General features: G+C 46.2%; 2 protein-coding genes across 3 annotated transcripts; both read left to right on the plus strand.

Annotated features, from left to right (window-relative positions):
* The first annotated feature begins 1,481 nt into the window (after window positions 1-1,481).
* Window positions 1,482-7,911, plus strand: LOC103280882 (zinc finger and SCAN domain-containing protein 31). 2 transcript variants are annotated; one of them, XM_062973471.1, is made up of 4 exons: window positions 1,482-1,676; window positions 3,189-4,000; window positions 4,547-4,673; window positions 6,195-7,911. In XM_062973471.1, the coding sequence occupies exons 2-4, from the start codon at window positions 3,278-3,280 to the stop codon at window positions 6,956-6,958; spliced, it is 1,614 nt and encodes a 537-aa protein (XP_062829541.1). In that variant the 5' UTR covers window positions 1,482-1,676; window positions 3,189-3,277; the 3' UTR covers window positions 6,959-7,911. The 2 variants fall into 2 exon arrangements, with proteins under 2 accessions (XP_062829541.1, XP_062829542.1); XM_062973472.1 differs by having other exon boundaries at window positions 1,482-1,646.
* Window positions 7,912-11,848: 3,937 nt separating this feature from the next.
* On the plus strand, window positions 11,849-17,570 carry LOC103280881 (zinc finger and SCAN domain-containing protein 31). Its single transcript, XM_062973469.1, is given in 5 exon segments — window positions 11,849-12,036; window positions 13,559-13,963; window positions 13,966-14,366; window positions 14,920-15,037; window positions 16,433-17,570. Coding segments are annotated over 4 exon segments (1,632 nt in total). The 5' UTR covers window positions 11,849-12,036; window positions 13,559-13,647; the 3' UTR covers window positions 17,230-17,570.
* Window positions 17,571-18,631: the final 1,061 nt, after the last annotated feature.

Below are 18,631 nucleotides of genomic sequence, written 5' to 3' on the forward strand. Positions count from 1 at the left end.
CCAGTGAATCGCCATCTCCATATTAGCCTTTGAGACTTCTAGTGATGGTTCACACTGGATTTGCTATTGATGCCCAATAGCAAATCTAATATACCGAAAACGGGTGCCACATTTCAAATTAGGTGATTTGTAGTTCTTTTCTCACGCCTCAGTCTTTCAGCCACACTGGAGATCCACCTCTCGTTCACCCCCTCCCGCCACAAATGCTCTTTGGTCTAAATGCCTCCGCCTGATGTAGTTCTCATAGGAAGTTCTGTCTTGAGCTGAGCATCAGTCTTGGCCGTAACCAGGGGCTGAGCATGAACTCCAAAGCTCTTGCCGAAAGCCTGGGGTAGGAAGTGTGTGATCTTAGGGAGCCTCCAGTTGGGACAAATGTGTGGGGAGTGAATATTTGGGAAGGATTTCAGAAGTGGGACCAGGGTTCAAATCTCCACTCAGCTGTGAAACTCAAGTCAGTGACCTTGGGCAAATCACACTCTCTCAGCCCCTGTAGAAGGCAGGGCAACTCCTCCCGCAAAATAAAGATTGCCAGGAAAACCTATGCTAGGTTCACTGTAGGATGGGCAAAAGTCATAAACAATTGGAAGGGACTCAAAGATTTTAAAAATACAAATGCCCTAAAGCACCAGATGCCATCTGCCCTGGGAAGCTAAGCAGGGTCAGCCCTGGTTGGTACTTGGATGGGAGACCCCAACACACCCCAAGTGTCCTGGGCTGTATCTCAGAGGAGGAACTGTTGAGACCACCTCTGAGTTACTCCTGACCTAAGAAGACCCCTCGTGATTCATGGGGCCACAGAAACCCACCAGTGAACAGAAGAAGGCACATGAAGCACCTTAAGACTAAATACCCTGAAGGCAGTTGATGTGGTCTATCTTGGGAGTTAAGCAGGGTCAGCCTTGGTTTGCACTTGGATGGGAGACCGAGAAGGGGTCCAAAGTGCAGGAGGCTTCACGGCAGAGGAAACCCACCTTCGTTGCCCCAGAAACCCCTTTGCAATTCAGGGGAACAACATCCATCTCCAGGCAAGATCAGCAGGATAAAGAACAAGCTGAAAGCCTGGGGACTGAAAGGACGACGAAGGAGGAAGTTATAAAACATTTCATAGAACAAGAACGATGGAGAGGTTAATCGAAATGCAAGAATAAATAAAACAAAATAATAGATAAAAAATCTAGAACACATAATTTGAAAAAAGCAGACCTGATTTGCACTACTTCTTATGGGTAACGTGGGGAAAGAACTTTATTAAAACTTTGTCAGAGGAATTTCCTCCCCGTTAAAAAAGCATTTCCTCTCAGCTTCAAAACCCACGTGTTTCCCAGGCTCGGCTCTTCCAGGCATTCTTGTCCAAGGGAGCGGAGGCTTCTGGGAGTTGAAGTCCAAACCCTGGAGGACCAGAGGCGGCTTGAAGGCAAACCTCCGAGATGTGGACCTACAGGTGGCTAGAGAGGACTTCCTGCGGTGTTTTGTTTTGGGCGGATGTGACCCGTGTCGTACTCTTCCTGGTCCGGCTTCTCCTCCAAACGCGGCTTCTTGGGAAACTCGTGCCTTTGGCTTTTCTTTCTGGGAGGATTTTGGAGGAAAAGGAGAAACGCCTGAGGCGGAGTTCCTGGGTTTAGGGGGAATAAGCCGGAGGGAAGAAAGTGAGGGAAGGCAGGGGAAGGACAGGAAAGGTGAATCTGATGGGAAATGTTTCATCTCCTCCTTTGGAGCAGGATGAGGGAGAGCCGGAGGGCGGGAAGGGGAGGGTCCTGGGTTCATCTCCACTGGAGAAGGAATGCGGTTCACACCCCTGACCCTGCCTGGGGGATCCTGGGAGTTGCAGTTTTCCAAGGCCTTTCCCTTCTCTGCCAGAGAGTGCTGGTGCCTCCCCAAACTACAGCTGCCCTGATTCCATAGCCTTGAGCCTGGCAGTTAAAAGGGGCACCGAACTGCATTCACTCGCAGTGTAAACATACCCTCGATTATCGTGACTACAGGAGAGTCTCGCTTATCCAGACTTTGCTCATCCAACATTCTGTATTATCCAACGCAGTCGGCCTCCTCCCCGGATCCACCACTGTTTCTCTAGGCAGCAACGCGCAGTGCGCCAACACACCCAACAACAACACAAGTGCAGCCACGCTCCCAAACAAGGGGCAGGCCTCTTGCAAAACATCATGTGCTGCTGCTTCATTTGTAAAATCATAACATAATTTGATGTTTAATAGGCTTTTCCTTATTCTCTCCTTATTATCCAATGTTCTGCTGGCCTGTTTATGCTGGATAAGCGAGACTCTACTGTAGTTTAATTCTATATTAAAATGCATTTTTGCTTCTTTTTAGTTGTTTAGTTTTTTAAAGTCGTGGGCTGCTTTAGGTTCCAATTATGGGAGGAAAAGAGGGATAATAACAAAAACGTTGATCTTTCAGCATCTTTGGAGACTGTGCTTGGATCCGGCCACTGGGCGGTTCTGTCACTCCATCTCCCTGCCGAAGAGCTTTCTTTCTTCATAATCTTCCTCCTGTTTTCTGACCAAATGCAGAGCCTAAACACCTCCCTTTTAATGCAGTTCCTATTTATCAACTCACATTTGTTTTCAAATTGTTAAGTAGGCAGAAGCTGGGCTAAAGGTCAGGAGCTCACACTGACCTGGGCTTCGAACTCTCAACCTTCTAGTTGCAAGATGTATTACAGCTTGCTGTGCTAAAGCCTGGTCCTATAGCAATGTTCTTCTCCATTTTGGAGGCATCACCTTTCGGCTCCAGTTTTCAAAATGGCTGCTACTTTCAAAATGACAGTTGCCGCTCACTGGGAGAGCTATCATTCCTATAGCAATGTTCTTCTCCATTTTGGAGGCCACTCCTCATGGCTCCAGTTTTCAATGGCTATTTGAAGGCAACCATGAAGCTGATGTGGCCCTTGATGAAAATGGGCTTGACATTCCTGGCCTACGTTCTCCAGGACAGCTTTGTGCTGACAGAGCCTTTCATTTCAATAAGGTTTGCTATAATCCATACTTTCCTGTTTTGCAGTAAATTCAGGAAAGTTTGCCCCATGGATGCAGTAGTCAGAGTGTACTGTTTTAACCTTTTCATGGTTCCCTATTTAAAGACCAGTTCCATTCCAGCCCTGCATCTTTGCTTTCTTTACTCTTCCTCTTTAAAAACTGAATGTTGTATAATCTTCTTCTTTTTTCTTTCAGTTTTCCAGGCGGTAAGCTCCAGGTGTATGTTTAGATTGCCGCAGTAGACTCTACCATTTCCCAGCATTTCAGGCTAGTATTGTCCGAGGATGAAAATGGAGACCCGAGAAGACCTTACAAGTCTTATACCAAGGCAGGTGTCATGGGAAGTGAGAGGGAGCTGCCATGTTGGGACGACGGAGGCATTCCTGCAAAGGAGACAAATGGAGGTGAAACAGGAACCTGACAACTCGCTTCAGCAGTGGGAAACCCAATGGCAAGAGTTCCTGAAGAGCTTGGAAGGCCCTCACCCAAACTGGGGCACCTCTCAGTCGAGGGAGGAGCCGTGGGACGACGCCAAAGCCTTCCTGGCCTCCTTTGAGCAAGTGGCCCAAGCCTGCCGGTGGTCCAAGGAAGAGTGGGTGCCCCGGCTCCTGCCAGCATTGAGCGGAGAGGCCAAGCGGGCCTTCACCGGCCTGGAGGCCGAAGGCAGGGAGGATTATGGGAAAGTGAAGGCCGCCATCTTGCACAAGGATGCCATGCGGCGGGAAAAAGTGCGGCAGTGTTTCCGGCGTTTCCGCTACCGAGAGGCCGAGGGGCCGAGAGAGGCTTATCGACAGCTTCAGGAACTGTGTTGCCGGTGGCTGAAAGCTGAAAGGCATTCGAAGGAGCAGATCCTGGAGCTGCTGGTCTTGGAGCAGTTCTTGGCTGTCCTGCCTCCAGAGATAGAGGCCTGGGTCAAGGAATGTGGTCCAGAGACTTGCTCCCAGGCGGTGGCCTTGGCGGAGTACTTCCTCAAGAAGCAGCGAGAGGCCAAGAGGCAGGCAAACCAGGTGAAGACCGTTCATTGGGTTCCAGGCTGCCCAAAGGGCTGCTTTGTGCAAGGCTCCAGCAGGTCTTCTTGACTTATCTAGCCAGGGTAGCAGTAACTGAATTTAGACTGTATGGAGCTGTCTTTGAGCTTTCTTAGGTCTCCCAGAATCCCCTCTGCCCTAATATTTAACTCTCAGTTTATTTTGTGATTCTGAAAAGGCCTCTTTTGTGCCCAAAACAGTAATGGAAGGAGAAAAACATGGCAAAATGGCCTCACAAATGCCCATGAGATTTTACTTTAAGAAAAGTTGAAATAGAGTGTGGGTGAGGAGTGCACTGCAAAGAGCAAATACAGCCCTCATCAAATGCCCAGGTTTAATGTGGGATTGTGACTTGTGAGGTCTGAGTTCAGGTCCCTTCTGGACCATTAAACTCATTGTGTGATCCTGGGCCAGTTATTTTCTCTGGCACTGACCTACCTCACAAATACTTTGAGGACTGTGTAGAGCAGAGGAAAGCCATATAGGTGAGATCTACATTAGATTAACAAGTGATCAATGTTTTAGATGCCGTTAGAGGAAGAGGAGACGGTGGGTTCCCCTGAAGGTGTCCAAGCCCTGCCTGAGATGGAGCAGAAGGAGTTTAGTGTGGAGACCAAAGAGGAAGATGACGATGGGGATACTGGACCCTTGGGTACGAAGAACGGGCTGTTTGTTTCCTTGGATGTTGGGGATGTTTTTCCTAGACTAACCACAGCACTGTGGCTGCTTCTTCCCCTGAGTAGGGCCTTCCCTTAGAATCATAGAGTTGGAAGTGACCTCGTGTGCCATCCAGTCCAACACCTTGGCAAGAAGCAAGAAAATTGCATTCAAAGCACCCCTGACAGATGGCTACCCAGCCTCTTTTTAAAGGCCTCTAAAGAAGGCTACTCCACCTTACTCTGGGGCAGAGAGTTCCACTGCTGAACAGCTCTCAAAGTTAGGAAGTTCTTCCTAACGTTCAGGTGGAATCTCCTTTCCTGTAATTTGAAGCTATGGTTCCTGGTCTCCAGAGCAGCAGAAAACAATCTTACTCCCTCCTCCCTATGGCTTCCCCTCACATATTTATATGTGGCCCTGATCATGTCTCCTCTCAACCTTCTCTTCTGCAGGCTAAACATGTCCAGGTCTTTAAGCCACTCCTCTTAGGGCTTGTTCAACAGACCCTTGATCATTTTAGTCGACCTCCTCTGGAAACATCTCCCTTCAATTGTGGTACCAAGAACTGAAGACAGTGTGATTCCAGATCTGGTCTAACCAAGGCAGAATAGAGGGGGAGCATGACTTCCCTGGATCTAGACACTAGACTCCTATTTATGCAGGCCAAAATCCCATTGGCTTTTTAAGCAGCCACATCACATTGTTGGCTCACGAGGACCCCAAGATCTGTTGAGCCAAGTATCCCCCATTCTGTATCTTTGCATTTCATTTTTTCTGCCTAAATGGTGTCTCTTGCATTTGTCCCTGTTGAAATTCATTTTATTAGTTTTGGCCCATCCCTGTAATCTGCTCAGATTATTTTGGATTCGGCTCCTGTCTTCTCTAGTATTAGTTCTCTCCCCCCCCCCCCCCCCCCCATTTTGGTGTAATCTGCAAACGTGATGATCATGCCTTTATTTAAGTTATTAATAAAGATGTTGAACAGAACGAGACCCAGAACAGGACCCTGCTTATGGCACTCCACTTGTCACTTCTTTCCAGCATGAAGAGGAAGCATTGGTGAGCACCCTTTGGGTTAAGAACCACAGCCTTAGACCTTTAGATAGTCTAAGCCCCAGAGTCTGCCAGGTACATGGGGCTCCAAGCTGCTGTGCTACTTTGCTAGCAAAGATTGAAAGTTGTAGTATCTGGAAGGCCAACGTTTCCCTTTCTAGAGGTAAGTCAAGGGACTGCATGGGCAGACCCTGGCATGGAAATTCTCATCATCACTGGTCAATTTTCACCTGAATTATTATATCCAGTTCTGGGCATTGAAGTAAAAAATCTGAATATAATGAAGCTTGTTGAACCGCAGAATGTTATGTTGTGTGAGGAACAGAAGGAAATGAAAAATAGAAAATCGATATAGGTTTCAATTTTTCTTTTGACTCTTATTCAAAGTTCAGAAACTTTCTCAGGCTATGAAATTTTCATGGTCAAAATGGTCTTAATTTGCTTTCTGCTCTATTTCCAACAGGCGATGAAAGGAAAAGTGAGAATGAGAGGCAACCAGGTGAGGATTCCTCAGAGAGAACAGAGTGTGAAGCATTGAAGGAGAATTTTTGGAGCCAAGATGGAAGTCTCACAGAAGAGCCGGAAGAAAAGTCCTTCCCCTTTCAGGTGGGAGACTCCCACGAAATCTCAATCCAGCAGGAAAGCGAGGAAGAAAAAAAGGGGACCGCTTTCTCCAGTGTTCGTAGTAGGAGAAAGTGTATGAATTCGAAACTTGGTGAGATGAACCATCCAAGGATCCCAAAAGGGAAGAAGAAGAGGGCCCATCTTAAGTCACACCAGATAATCCACACAGGGGAGAAGCCGTATCAGTGCTTGGAGTGTGGGAAATGCTTTGGTCAGAAGGCCAATCTCTATAAACACCAGAAAATTCACACTGGGGAGAAGCCGTATCAGTGCTTGGAGTGTGGGAAATGCTTTGGTCGGAGTTCACACCTTACTTCCCATAAGAGAATCCACACTGGGGAGAAGCCGTATCAGTGCTTGGAGTGTGGGAAATGCTTTGGTCAGAAGGCCAGTCTCCATAAACACAAGAAGATTCACACTGGGGAGAAGCCCTATAAATGTCTAGAGTGTGGAAAGAGTTTCAATGACCGGTCCACCTTTGTCAGACATAAGAGAATCCACACCAGAGAGAAGCCCTATCAGTGCTTGGAGTGTGGGAAATGCTTTGGTCGGAGTGAGTATCTCAAAAAACACCAGAACATTCACACTGGGGGGAAGCTTTAGAAATGTACAGAATGCAATAAGAGTTTCAGCAACGGGTCGACCTTTGTCAGACATAAGAGAATCCACACCAGAGGGAAACCATACTCCTAATCAGATTGCAGGAAGGGCTTTAGCAAAACGACTAGCCCGACCTTACGTCAGAGAATCCATGGTGAGAGAAGATGCCACACAAAAATCAACATTTGCTGGATGCTGGCATGGCTGTTAGTCCTTTCAACGAATGGAACGGACAGTCTAGTGGCATCTTAAAAAGGAACACCCTATACCAGCCATCCTCAAACCTTTTAAGCAGAGGGCCAGTTCATGGTTCCTCAGAGTGTTGGGAGGCTGCAACTACATTGGATTCACAAACAACAGTTAGATTGGCTAACAAACGAACAAAGGGAGAGGTTACATTTTCCCTCAGCATTCACACACAGGTACATGTATCCATCTTCATGCATACAAATAGTACCATCTCTTTCCTCCCTCCTTGGAGAAGCACATGCTTAGGCCAGGCCCTGCTTTTCCTGCAGCTGCCAACGCAAAACTCCAATATTGATCTTTTTTCCCTAAGAACAATGCCAAGGATCAGACCCCTATTTCCATACAGCAGAACTGCCTCTCTGCAACGCATATCGTGACTCCAGAATGCACTCCTTCCTCTTCCCATGAGAAAAGGAGGCCCCAAAAGGGACCAGACTGCTTCCCTGGAAATCTGCCACTTTCCCATACTCCATCTCCACTGAGCATGGCGAGTGAACAGCGCTGCTGTCTGTCACACTTTCTGGATCGTCATAAGGTCACCTATATAGCAATATTTTGCTGATGTTGTCCTAAGGTTGTAAATGAATGATCGACATCTTCCATCCTGGCTCCATCTCAGTTTCCTGCCCAGATGTTGACTCTTCTTCATTGGTGTTGGCCTTGTGTTGACTTCCTTCTTAATAGTTATAAATGTTTCCTCAACTTGATGTAAACATTGCTCTTATCATTGTCACTGTTCTTATCACAGACGACCAGGCAGGTCAACTACTTCAGCTCTCAAGAGCAGCTTTTAATCACAGTTCAGCAAGCAGGTAGTAAGTCATTGTAGGCCTTAATATTTTAGACTGGTGTCTCCAAAATGTAGCTCTCATTCATTCATCTTCCATTCGGTTCATTCATACCCACACATAATATCAAATCCACATTTATCAAATCTGCACTTCATGTTTTGTAACGTAGAAGGGCCCTTAGTCATGCGGCCTTCCCCTTTTCCTCTCAACTTTCTATGCACCAAGTATAGCTGTCTTTTCCAGTGAATCATCTTCTCCATATTGGCCTTTGAGACTTCTAGTGATGGTTCACACTGGATTTGCTATTGATGCCCAATAGCAAATCTAATATACCGAAAACGGGTGCCACATTTCAAATTAGGTGATTTGTAGTTCTTTTCTCACGCCTCAGTCTTTCAGCCGGAATGGAGATCCACCTCTCGTTCACCCTCGTCCCGCCACAAATGCTCTTTGGTCTAAATGCCTCCGCCTGATGTAGTTCTCATAGGAAGTTCTGTCTTGAGCTGAGCATCAGTCTTGGCCGTAACCAGGGGCTGAGCATGAACTCCAAAGCTCTTGCCGAAAGCCTGGGGTAGGAAGTGTGTGATCTTAGGGAGCCTCCAGTTGGGACAAATGTGTGGGGAGTGAATATTTGGGAAGGATTTCAGAAGTGGGACCAGGGTTCAAATCTCCACTCAGCTGTGAAACTCAACTCAGTGACCTTGGGCACGTCACACTCTCTCAGCCCCTGTAGAAGGCAGGGCAACTCCTCCCGCAAAACAAAGATTGCCAGGAAAACCTATGCTAGGTTCACTGTAGGACGGGCAAAAGTCATAAACAATTGAAAGGGACTCAAAGATTTTAAAAATACAAATGCCCTAAAGCACCAGATGCCATCTGCCCTGGGAAGCTAAGTAGGGTCAGCCCTGGTTGGTACTTGGATGGGAGACCCCAACACACCCCAGGTGTCCTGGGCTCTGTTTCGGAGGAGGAACGGGTAAAGCCACCTTTGAGTTACTTTTTACTTTAAAAAGACCCCTTCCAATTCATGTGGCCACAGAAACCCAACAGTGAATGGGAGGCAGAGGGTGCACCTTAAGACTACATAGCGTGAAGGCAGTTGATGTAATCTATCTGGGGAGCTCAGCAGGGTCAGCCTTGGTTTGCACTTGGATGGGAGATCGACAATGGGCGCAAAGTGCAGGAGGCTTCACGGCAGAGGAAACCCACCTTCTTTGCCCCAAGAAAACCCTTTGTAATTCAGGGGGAACATCATCCATCTACAGGGAAGTTCAGCAGCACACCTTGGATAAATAAGAACAGGCAGAGAGAAAGCTTGGGGACTGAAAGGGGAATTCATAAAACACTTTATAGAACACTAGCTGTGCCCGGCCACGTGTTGCTGTGGCGAAGTCTGGTGGTATGGGAAATAAAGTATTGAGGAATTTGTGGTAGTTAAGGTAAAAGGTAAAGGTTTTCCCCAGACATTAAGTCCAGTCGTGTCTTACTCTGGAGGTTGGTGCTCATCTCCATTTCTAAGCCGAAGAGCCGGCGTTGTCCGTAAACTCCTCCAAGGTCATGTGGGATGACTACATGGAACGGCGTTACCTTCCCGCCGGAGCAGTACCTATTGATGCACTCACATTTGCATGTTTTCAAACTTCTGGGTTGGCAGTAGCTGAGGCTAACAGTGGGGGCTCTCTCCGCTCCCCCAATTCAAACCTGTGGCCTTTCGGTCCAGAAGTTCAGCAGCTCAGCGCTTTAACATGCTGCGCCATCAGGGGATATTATTTCCTAAAGGTTGTGAATATACAATATTTCTGATTGGTTTTTTTTGTTTGTTGGAGGCAAGTATGAATGCTGCAATTAGGAAAAATGATTAGGATGTAATGGCCTTGCAGCTTTAAAGCCTGGCTGTTTCCTCCCTGAGTGAATTTTTTGTTGGGAGGTGTTAGCTGGCCCTGATTGTTTCCTGTCTGGAATTCCCTTGTTTTCAGAGTGGTGTTGTTTGCGATATTTTATGTGCTTCTACTGTCTGTGGCCCTGAGAAAACAGAGGATTTTCCAGACTTTGATGATGGGAATACTTTGTTGGGAGGTGTTAGCTGGCCCTGATTGTTTCCTGTCTGGAATTCCCTTGTTTTCAGAGTGGTGTTGTTTGCGATATTTTATGTGCTTCTACTGTCTGTGGCCCTGAGAAAACAGGATTTGCCAGACTTTGATGATGGGAATACTTTGTTGGGAGGTGTTAGCTGGCCCTGATTGTTTCCTGTCTGGAATTCCCCTGTTTATTTACTGTCCTGGTTTTAGAGATTATATTGTTCTGCATTATTCTATCCCAGTAATTATTTCATATTAAAGAAAAATCTCACTTATCCAACATTCGCTTATACAATGTTCTGGATTATCCAACGCAGTCTGCCTTTTCATAATGTTTTTGTAGTCAGTGTTTTAAATTCATTGTGATATTTTAGTGGTAAATTTGTAAATACAGTACAGTAGAGTCTCACTCCAACATAAATGGGCCGGCAGAACGTTGGATAAGCGAATATGTTGGATAATGAGGAATTAAGGATAACCCTATTAAACATCAAATTAGGTTATGATTTTACAAATTAAGCACCAAAACATCATGTTATACAACAAATTTGACAGAAAAAGTAGTTCAGTACACAGTAATGCTATATAGTAATTACTGTATTTATGAATTTAGCACCAAAATATCACGATATATTGAAAGCATTGACTACAAAAATGTGTTGGATAATCCAGAACGTTGGATAAGCAAGTGTTGGATAAGTGAGACTCTACTGTAAATACTACATAGCATTACTGCGCAAGGAACTACTTTTTCTGTCAAATTTGTTGTATAACATGATGTTTTGGTGCTTAATTTGTATAACGATTACCTAATTTGATGTTTAATTGGCTTTTCCTGAATCCCTTCTTATTATCCAACATATTCACTTATCCTGCCGGCCTGTTTACATTGGATAAGTGAGACTCTACTGTATATTGATAATCTTATATTATCTGATCAGAACTGGATTATCTGAGGCCCCTTCTTCACAGCTGTATAAAATGCACACTGAAGTGGATTATATGGTAGTGTGGAGTCAAGATAATCCAGTGCAAAGCAGATAATATAAGATTATAAATGGGTTATATAGCTGTGTTGAAGGGCCTTGAGTCTACACTGCCATATAATCCAGTGCAAATTAGATAATCTGTGGAAGAAGCCTCAGTGAGGCCTAAATCTGCCTGTGCCCTAACTGAAACCTGGCTGTCCCTTGGTTGCTAGGCAACCAAGTGGGCAGAGATTAGCCCTCTAAACTGGCAGCAATTGGATAAAAAAAATTATTGCTCTCCCTCTAATTAGGACTTTATTTTTATTTTCTTTTTGTTGTATCAACCTTGAGGCGTGGATGATGGGTTGTGTTGTCAAATTTTGAGGTTGGGGGGCCTGTACTTTTGTTGTTTTGTGAATTGCCGTGATGCCATCACTCTTTTATATATATAGAAGAAGATAAGAACGGTGAAAAGGTTAATCGAAATACAAGAATAAATAAAATAAAATAATAAATTAAAATTCTAGAATACATCATTTGAAAAAAACAGTCCTGATTTGCACTACTTCTTATGGGTAATATGGGGAAAGGTACTTCATTAAAACTTTGTCAGAGGAATTTCCTCCCCGTTAAAAAAGCATTTCCTCTCAGCTTCAAAACCCACGTGTTTCCCAGGCTCGGCTCTTCCAGGCATTCTTGTCCAAGGGAGCGGAGGCTTCTGGGAGTTGAAGTCCAAAGCCTGGAGGACCAGAGGCGGCTTGAAGGCAAACCTCCGAGATGTGGACCTACAGGTGGCTAGAGAGGACTTCCTGCGGAGTTTTGATTTGGGCGGATGTGGCCCGTGTCCCCTCTTCCTGGTCCGGCTTCTCCTCCAAACGCGGCTTCTTGGGAAACTCGTGCCTTTGGCTTTTCTTTCTGGGAGGATTTTGGAGGAAAAGGAGAAACGCCTGAGGCGGAGTTCCTGGGTTTAGAGGGAAGGAACCGGAGGGAGGAAGGTGAGGGAAGGCGGGGGAAGGACAGGGAAGGTGAATCTGATGGGAAATGTTTCATCTCCTCCTTTGGAGCAGGATGAGGGAGGGCAGGAGGGCGGGAAGGGGAGGGTCCTGGGTTCATCTCCACTGGAAAAGGAATGCGGTTCACACCCCTGACCCTGCCTGGGGGATCCTGGGAGTTGCAGTTTTCCAAGGCCTTTCCCTTCTCTGCCAGAGAGTGCTGGTGCCTCCCCAAACTACAGCTGCCCTGATTCCATAGCCTTGAGCCTGGCAGTTAAAAGGGGCACCGAACTGCATTCACTCGCAGTGTAAACATACCCTCGATTGTTGTGACTACAGTAGAGTCTCGCTTATCCAGCCTTCACTCTTCCAACATTCTGTATTATCCAACGCAGTCGGCCTCCTCCCCTGATCCTCTGCTGTTTCTCTAGGCAGCAACGCGCAGTGCGCCAACACACCCAACAGCAACACAAGTGCGGCCACGCTCCCAAACAAGGGGCAGGCCTCTTGCAAAACATCATGTGCTGCTGCTTCATTTGTAAAATCATAACATAATTTGATGTTTAATAGGCTTTTCCTTAATCTCTCCTTATTATCCAATGTTCTGCTGGCCTGTTTATGCTGGATAAGCGAGACTCTACTGTAGTTTAATTCTATATTAAAATGCATTTTTGCTTCTTTTTAGTTGTCTAGTTTTTTAAAGTCGTGGGCTGCTTTAGGTTCCAATTATGGGAGGAAAAGAGCAACAATAACAAAAACGTTGATCTTTCAGCATCTTTGGAGACTCTGCTTGGATCCGGCCACTGGGCGGTTCTGTCACTCCATCTCCCTGCCGAAGAGCTTTCTTTCTTCATAATCTTCCTCCTGTTTTCTGACCAAATGCAGAGCCTAAACACCTCCCTTTTAACGCAGTTCCTATTTATCAACTCACATTTGTTTTCAAATTGTTAAGTAGGCAGATGCTGGGCTAAAGGTCAGGAGCTCACACTGACCCAGGCTTTCAAATATCAATCTTCTGGTTGCAAGGTTTATTGCAGCTTGCTGTGCTAAAGCCCGGCCCATTTTGGAGGCATCGCTTCTCAGCTCCAGTTTTCAAAATGGCTACTACCTTCAAAATGATTGGTGCCACTCACTGGGAGAGCTACCTTTGCTATAGCAATGTTTTTCTCCATTTTGGAGGCCACTCCTCAGAGCTCCAGTTTTCAATGGCCATTTGAAGGCAACCATGAAGCTGATGTGGCCCTTGATGAAAATGGGCTTGACATTCCTGGCCTAGGTTCTCCAGGACAGCTTTGTGCTGGCAGAGCCTTTCATTTCAATAAGGTTTGCTATAATCCATAATTTCCTGTTTTTGCAGTAAATTCAGGAAAGTATGCCCCATGGATACATTGGTCAGAGTGTACTGTTTTAACCTTTTCATGATTCCCTATTCAATGACCAGTTCCATTCCAGCCCTGCATCTTTGCTTTCACAACTCTTCCTCTTTTAAAAACTGAATGTTGTATAATACTCTTTTTTCTTTCAGTTTTCCAGGTGGTAAGCTCCAGGCAGATGTTTAGACTGCCGCAGTAGACTCTAGAATTTCCCACCATTTCAGGCTGGTATTGTCCGAGGATGAAAATGGAGACCCGAGAAGACCTTACAAGTCATATACCAAAGCAGTTGTCACAGGAAGTGAGAGGGAGCTGTCAAGTTGGGACGACGGAGGCATTCTTGCAAAGCACACCAAAGGAGGTGAAACAGGAGCCTGACAAAGACTCGCTTCAGCAATGGGAAACCCAATGGCAGGAGTTCCTGAAGAGCGTGGAAGGCCCTCACCCAAACTGGGGCACCTCTCAGTCGAGGGAGGAGCCGTGGGACGACGCCAAAGCCTTCTTGGCCTCCTTTGAGCAAGTGGCCCAAGCCTGCCGGTGGCCTAAGGAAGGGTGGGTGCACCGGCCAAGCGGAGCGGAGAGGCCAAGCAGGCCTTCACCGGCCTGGAGACCGAAGGCAGGGAGGATTATGGGAAAGTGAAGGCCGCCATCTTGCACAAGGATGCCATGCGGCGGGAAAAAGTGCGGCAGTGTTTCCGGCGTTTCCGCTACCAAGAGGCCGAGGGGCCGAGAGGGGCTTATGGCCAGCTCCAGGAACTGTGTTGCCGGTGGCTGAAAGCTGAAAGGCATTCAAAGGAGCAGATCCTGGAGCTGCTGGTCTTGGAGCAGTTCTTGGCCATCCTGCCTCCAGAGATAGAGTCCTGGGTCAAGGAATGTGGTCCAGAGACTTGCTCCCAGGCGGTGGCCTTGGCGGAGGACTTCCTCCAGAAGCAGCGAGAGGCCAAGAGGCAAGCAAACCAGGTGAGGACCCTTCATTGGGTTCCAGGCTTCCCGAAGGGCTGCTTTGTGCAAGGCTCCAATAGGTCTTCTTCACTTCTCTAGCCAGGGTAGCAGTAACTGAATTTAGACTGTATGGAGCTGTCTTTGAGTCTTCTTAGGTCTCTCAGAATCCCCTCTGCCCTAATATTTAACTCTCAGTTTATTTTGTGATTCTGAAAAGGCCGCTTTTGTGCCCAAAACAGTCATGGAATGAGAAAAACATGGCAAAATGGCCTCACAATTGCCCATGAGATTTTACTTTAAGAAAAGTTGAAATAGAGTGTGGGTGAGGAGTGCCCTGCAAAGAGCAAATACAGCCCCCATCAAATGCTCAGGCAGTAGGTTTAATGTGGGATTGTGACTTGTGAGGTCTGGGTTCAGGTCCCTTCTGGACCGTTAAACTCATTGTGTGATCCTGGGCCAGTTATTTTCTCTGGCACTGACCTACTTCACAAATACTTTGAGGACTATGTAGAGCAGAGGAAAGCCATATAGGTGAGATCTACATTAGGTTAACAAGTGATCCATGTTTTAGGTGCCGTTAAAGGAAGAGGAGACGGTGGGTTCCCCTGAAGGTGGCCAAGCCCTGCCTGACACGGAGCTTAGTGTGGAGACAAAACAGGAAGATGACGATGGGGATACTGGACCCTTGGGTACGAAGAACCGGCTGTTTGTTTCCTTGGATGGTGGGGATGTTTTTCCTAGACTAACCACAGCACTGCGGCTGCTTCTCCCTCCAAGTAGGGTGTTCCCTTAGAATCATAGAGTTGGAAGGGACCTTGTGGGCCATCCAGTCCAACCCCCTGGCAAGAAGCAGGAAAATCGCATTCAAAGCACCCCTGATAGATGGCTATCTAGCCTCTGTTTAAAAGCCTCCAAATGATACTCCACCTTACTCTGGGGTAGAGAGTGCCACTGCTGAACAGCTCTCCAGTTAGGAAGTTTTTCCTAATGTTCAGGTGGAATCTCCTTTCCTGTTATTTGAAGCTATTGTTCCTAGTCCCTAGAGCGGCAGAAAACGATTTTGCTCCCTCCTCCCTATGGCTTCCCCTCACATATTTATACATGGCCCTGATCATGTCTCCTCAGGCTTCTCTTCTGCAGACTGAACATGCCCAGGTCTTTAAGCCGCTCCTCGTAGGGCTTGTTCTCCAAACACTTGATTATTTTAGTCACCCTCCTCTGGACACATTCCAGCTTGTCAACATCTTCCTTCAATTGTGGTACTGAGAACTGGATACAGTGTGATTCAAGGTGTGGTCTGACCAAGGCAGAATAGAGGGGGAGCATGACTTCCCTGGATCTAGACACTAGACTCTTATTTATGCAGGCCAAAATCTCAATGGCTATTTAAGCTGCCGCATCACATTGTTGGCTCATGTTTAACTTGTCCACGAGGACTCCAAGATCATTTTCACACGTACAGCTGTCGGGTCAGGCATTGTCACCCATTCTGTCTCTTTGCATTTCATTTTTTCTGCCTTGCATTTGTCCCTGTTGAACTTCATTTTGTTAGTTTTGGCCCATCTCTCTTATCTGTTCAGATCGTTTTGGATTCTGCTCCTTTCTTCTCTGGTATTAGCTCTCCCTCCCAATTTGTTGTCGTCTGCAAACGTGATGATCATGCCTTCATTTAAGTCATGAATAAAGATGTTGAACAGAACCGGGCCCAGGGGGAAGCATTGGTGAGCACCCTTTGGGTTCGTTCACTTAACCTTAGACCAGTGGTTCTCAACCTGTGGGTCCCCAAATGTTTTGGCCTTCAACTCCCAGAAATCCGAACAGCTGATCAACTGGCTGGGATTTATGGGAGTTGTAGCCCAAAACACCTGGGGACCAAAAGGTTGAGAACCACAGCCTTAGACCTTTAGATAGTCTGAGCCCAAGAGTCTTCCAGGTACATGGGGCTCCAATCTGCTGTGCTACTTTGCTAGAAAAGATTGAAAGTTTTAGTATCTGGAAGGCCAACGTTTCCCTTTCCTGAGGTAAGTCAAAGGCTTCATGGGCAGACCCCTGGCATAATTTGCTTTCTGCTTTATTTCCAACAGGCGATGAAAGGAAAAGTGAGAATGAGAGGCAACCAGGTGAGGATTCCTCAGAAAGAACAGAGTGTGAAGCATTGAAGGAGAATGTTTGGGGCGAAGATGGGCCAGTGAGCCAAGATGGAAGTCTCACAGAAGAAAAATCCTTCCCCTTTCAGGTGGGATACTCCCACGAAATCACAATCCAGCAGGAAAGCGAGGAAGAAGAAAGGGGGACTGCTGTCTCCAGTGTTCATAGCAGATATTGCCCTGAGAATGAATCAGATTTAATGTTTGTAAATACATTAAATCAGAGTGGAAAGCTGAATGAATGTGAAAGGCCTCATGAAGGGACAAGTTCCAACATATACCTGAATCAAAGTATTTCTGCAGATAGGAGACAGTGTATGAATTTGGATCTTGGTAAGATGAACTATCCAAGAATCCCCAAAGGGAAGAAGCCGTATCGGTGCTTGGAGTGTGGGAAATGCTTTGGTCAGAGGGCCCATCTTAAGTCACACCAGATAATCCACACAGGGGAGAAGCCGTATAAATGTTTGGAGTGCGGGAAATGCTTTGGTCGGAATACACACCTTACTTTACATAAGAGAATCCACACAGGGGAGAAGCCGTATCAGTGTTTGGAGTGTGGGAAATGCTTTAGTCAGAAGGCCAATCTCCATAAACACCAGAAAATTCACACTGGGAAGAAGCCTTATCAGTGCTTGGAGTGTGGGAAATGCTTTGGTCAGAGTACACACATTACTTCACATCAGAGAATCCATGGAGAGAGAAGATGCCTCACGAAAATCAGCATTTGCTGAATGCCGGCATGGCTGTGTTAGTCTTTTTACCAAATGCAACGGACAGTCTAATGGCATTTTAAAAAGGAATACCCTATACCAGGCGTCCTCAAACATTTTAAGCAGAGGGCCAGTTCAGTCCCTCAGACTGTTGCGATGACACACTATAATTTGAAAAAATGATGACCAAATGAATGGAATAGAATAACTTTATTGTAAAACGAAATTAAATGCTTTCCCCAGCACACATCACAAGCACAACACACCCATCCATCCACCACCGCACAGACCCCAGTGCCACATCAATGCAAAACCATGGAGTTCAATGTCGTTACAGCTCTAGGATAAAAGCTGTCTCTCAGGCTGTTTGTCCTTGTTTTTGTCAACTTGTACCGTCTGCCAGATGGTAATAATACAAAAAGAGAGCGAATATGCCGGGTTAAATGGGTCCTTCAAAATGTTCTGAGCTCTCTTAAGGCTTCTAAATTTCTTTCAAAGAGGGGAGAGTCAAGTTAATTAGGATTGTTGTACTTGTGTACCTTCAAATCATTTCAGATTGAAGGTGGCCCTGAAACCAAAGTTTGGGGGCAGGGGCTGGGTAACTGACTTCGGAGAGCCTCATCCAGCCCCTGGGCCTTACTATGGGGACCCCTGCCCTATATAGTCGCATATAAGTAGAAATCCTGGTAAAAAAAACCAACCCCAAAACCTAGGTAGAGTATACGTAATCAAAGGTCAATGCAAGAAGTGTACCCTTATTCTTATTTTTTATAAAGGGCCTATCTCTGTATCTGAGTAGAGTGGCAAAAGACAACACCTTATCCATCTTGGAAGAACCTAAAAGAAACATTAACCCTTCTCTCAACCACAGCATTGCTAATGCCATTTGAATACTTGGGTCGGAGGCCTCTTAACCACAGAGAGGGTGTTAAAACCCAACATTTTGGCCCCAAAAGTTGCCCACAACGTATATATGATGTTGACCTGTATATGAGTTCTAGCTTGGCCTTGTTTGTTTTTGGATGTGAGATAATATCTATTTGGTCCTATGTTACACTGTTTCTTACAAAAAAAAAACCCCTCAGTCTTGGCTTTTGTTTTTTTATGAATGTTTCCATAAGATAATGCATAAGGATGTGGGTGAACTACAATTCCCAAAACTTTTGCGTCAATCCTCCAAAAATGCCCCCAGTCTTCACAGTTGGCCATGTTAGGTCTGTGGTCCAGATCTGACATTGGCTGGGTTCAGTGTTTTCTGAATATGGGTGAACTGTAACTCCCGGATGCCAAATTCAATCACCCCCAATCCTTGCCAGTAGACAAAGTAGGCAGTGTTAGGTCTGTGTGGCGTGTTTGGTCCAGATCCGTTATCAGCTGGGTTCAGTGCCCTCTGGATAAGGGCAAACTACAACTCCCCGATTCC

This window comes from Anolis carolinensis, chromosome 2, assembly GCF_035594765.1.
Source record: "Anolis carolinensis isolate JA03-04 chromosome 2, rAnoCar3.1.pri, whole genome shotgun sequence".
Lineage (NCBI taxonomy): Eukaryota > Metazoa > Chordata > Lepidosauria > Squamata > Dactyloidae > Anolis > Anolis carolinensis.

Excerpts from the sequence above, each read along its gene's own strand:
- LOC103280882 (XM_062973471.1), top strand. The coding sequence starts at position 3,278 with ATGAAAATGGAGACCCGAGAAGACCTTACAAGTCTTATACCAAGGCAG. Across the intron at positions 4,001-4,546 it reads CCAAGAGGCAGGCAAACCAG|ATGCCGTTAGAGGAAGAGGA; the intron begins GTGAAGACCGTT and ends TCAATGTTTTAG. Across the intron at positions 4,674-6,194 it reads TGGGGATACTGGACCCTTGG|GCGATGAAAGGAAAAGTGAG; the intron begins GTACGAAGAACG and ends TATTTCCAACAG.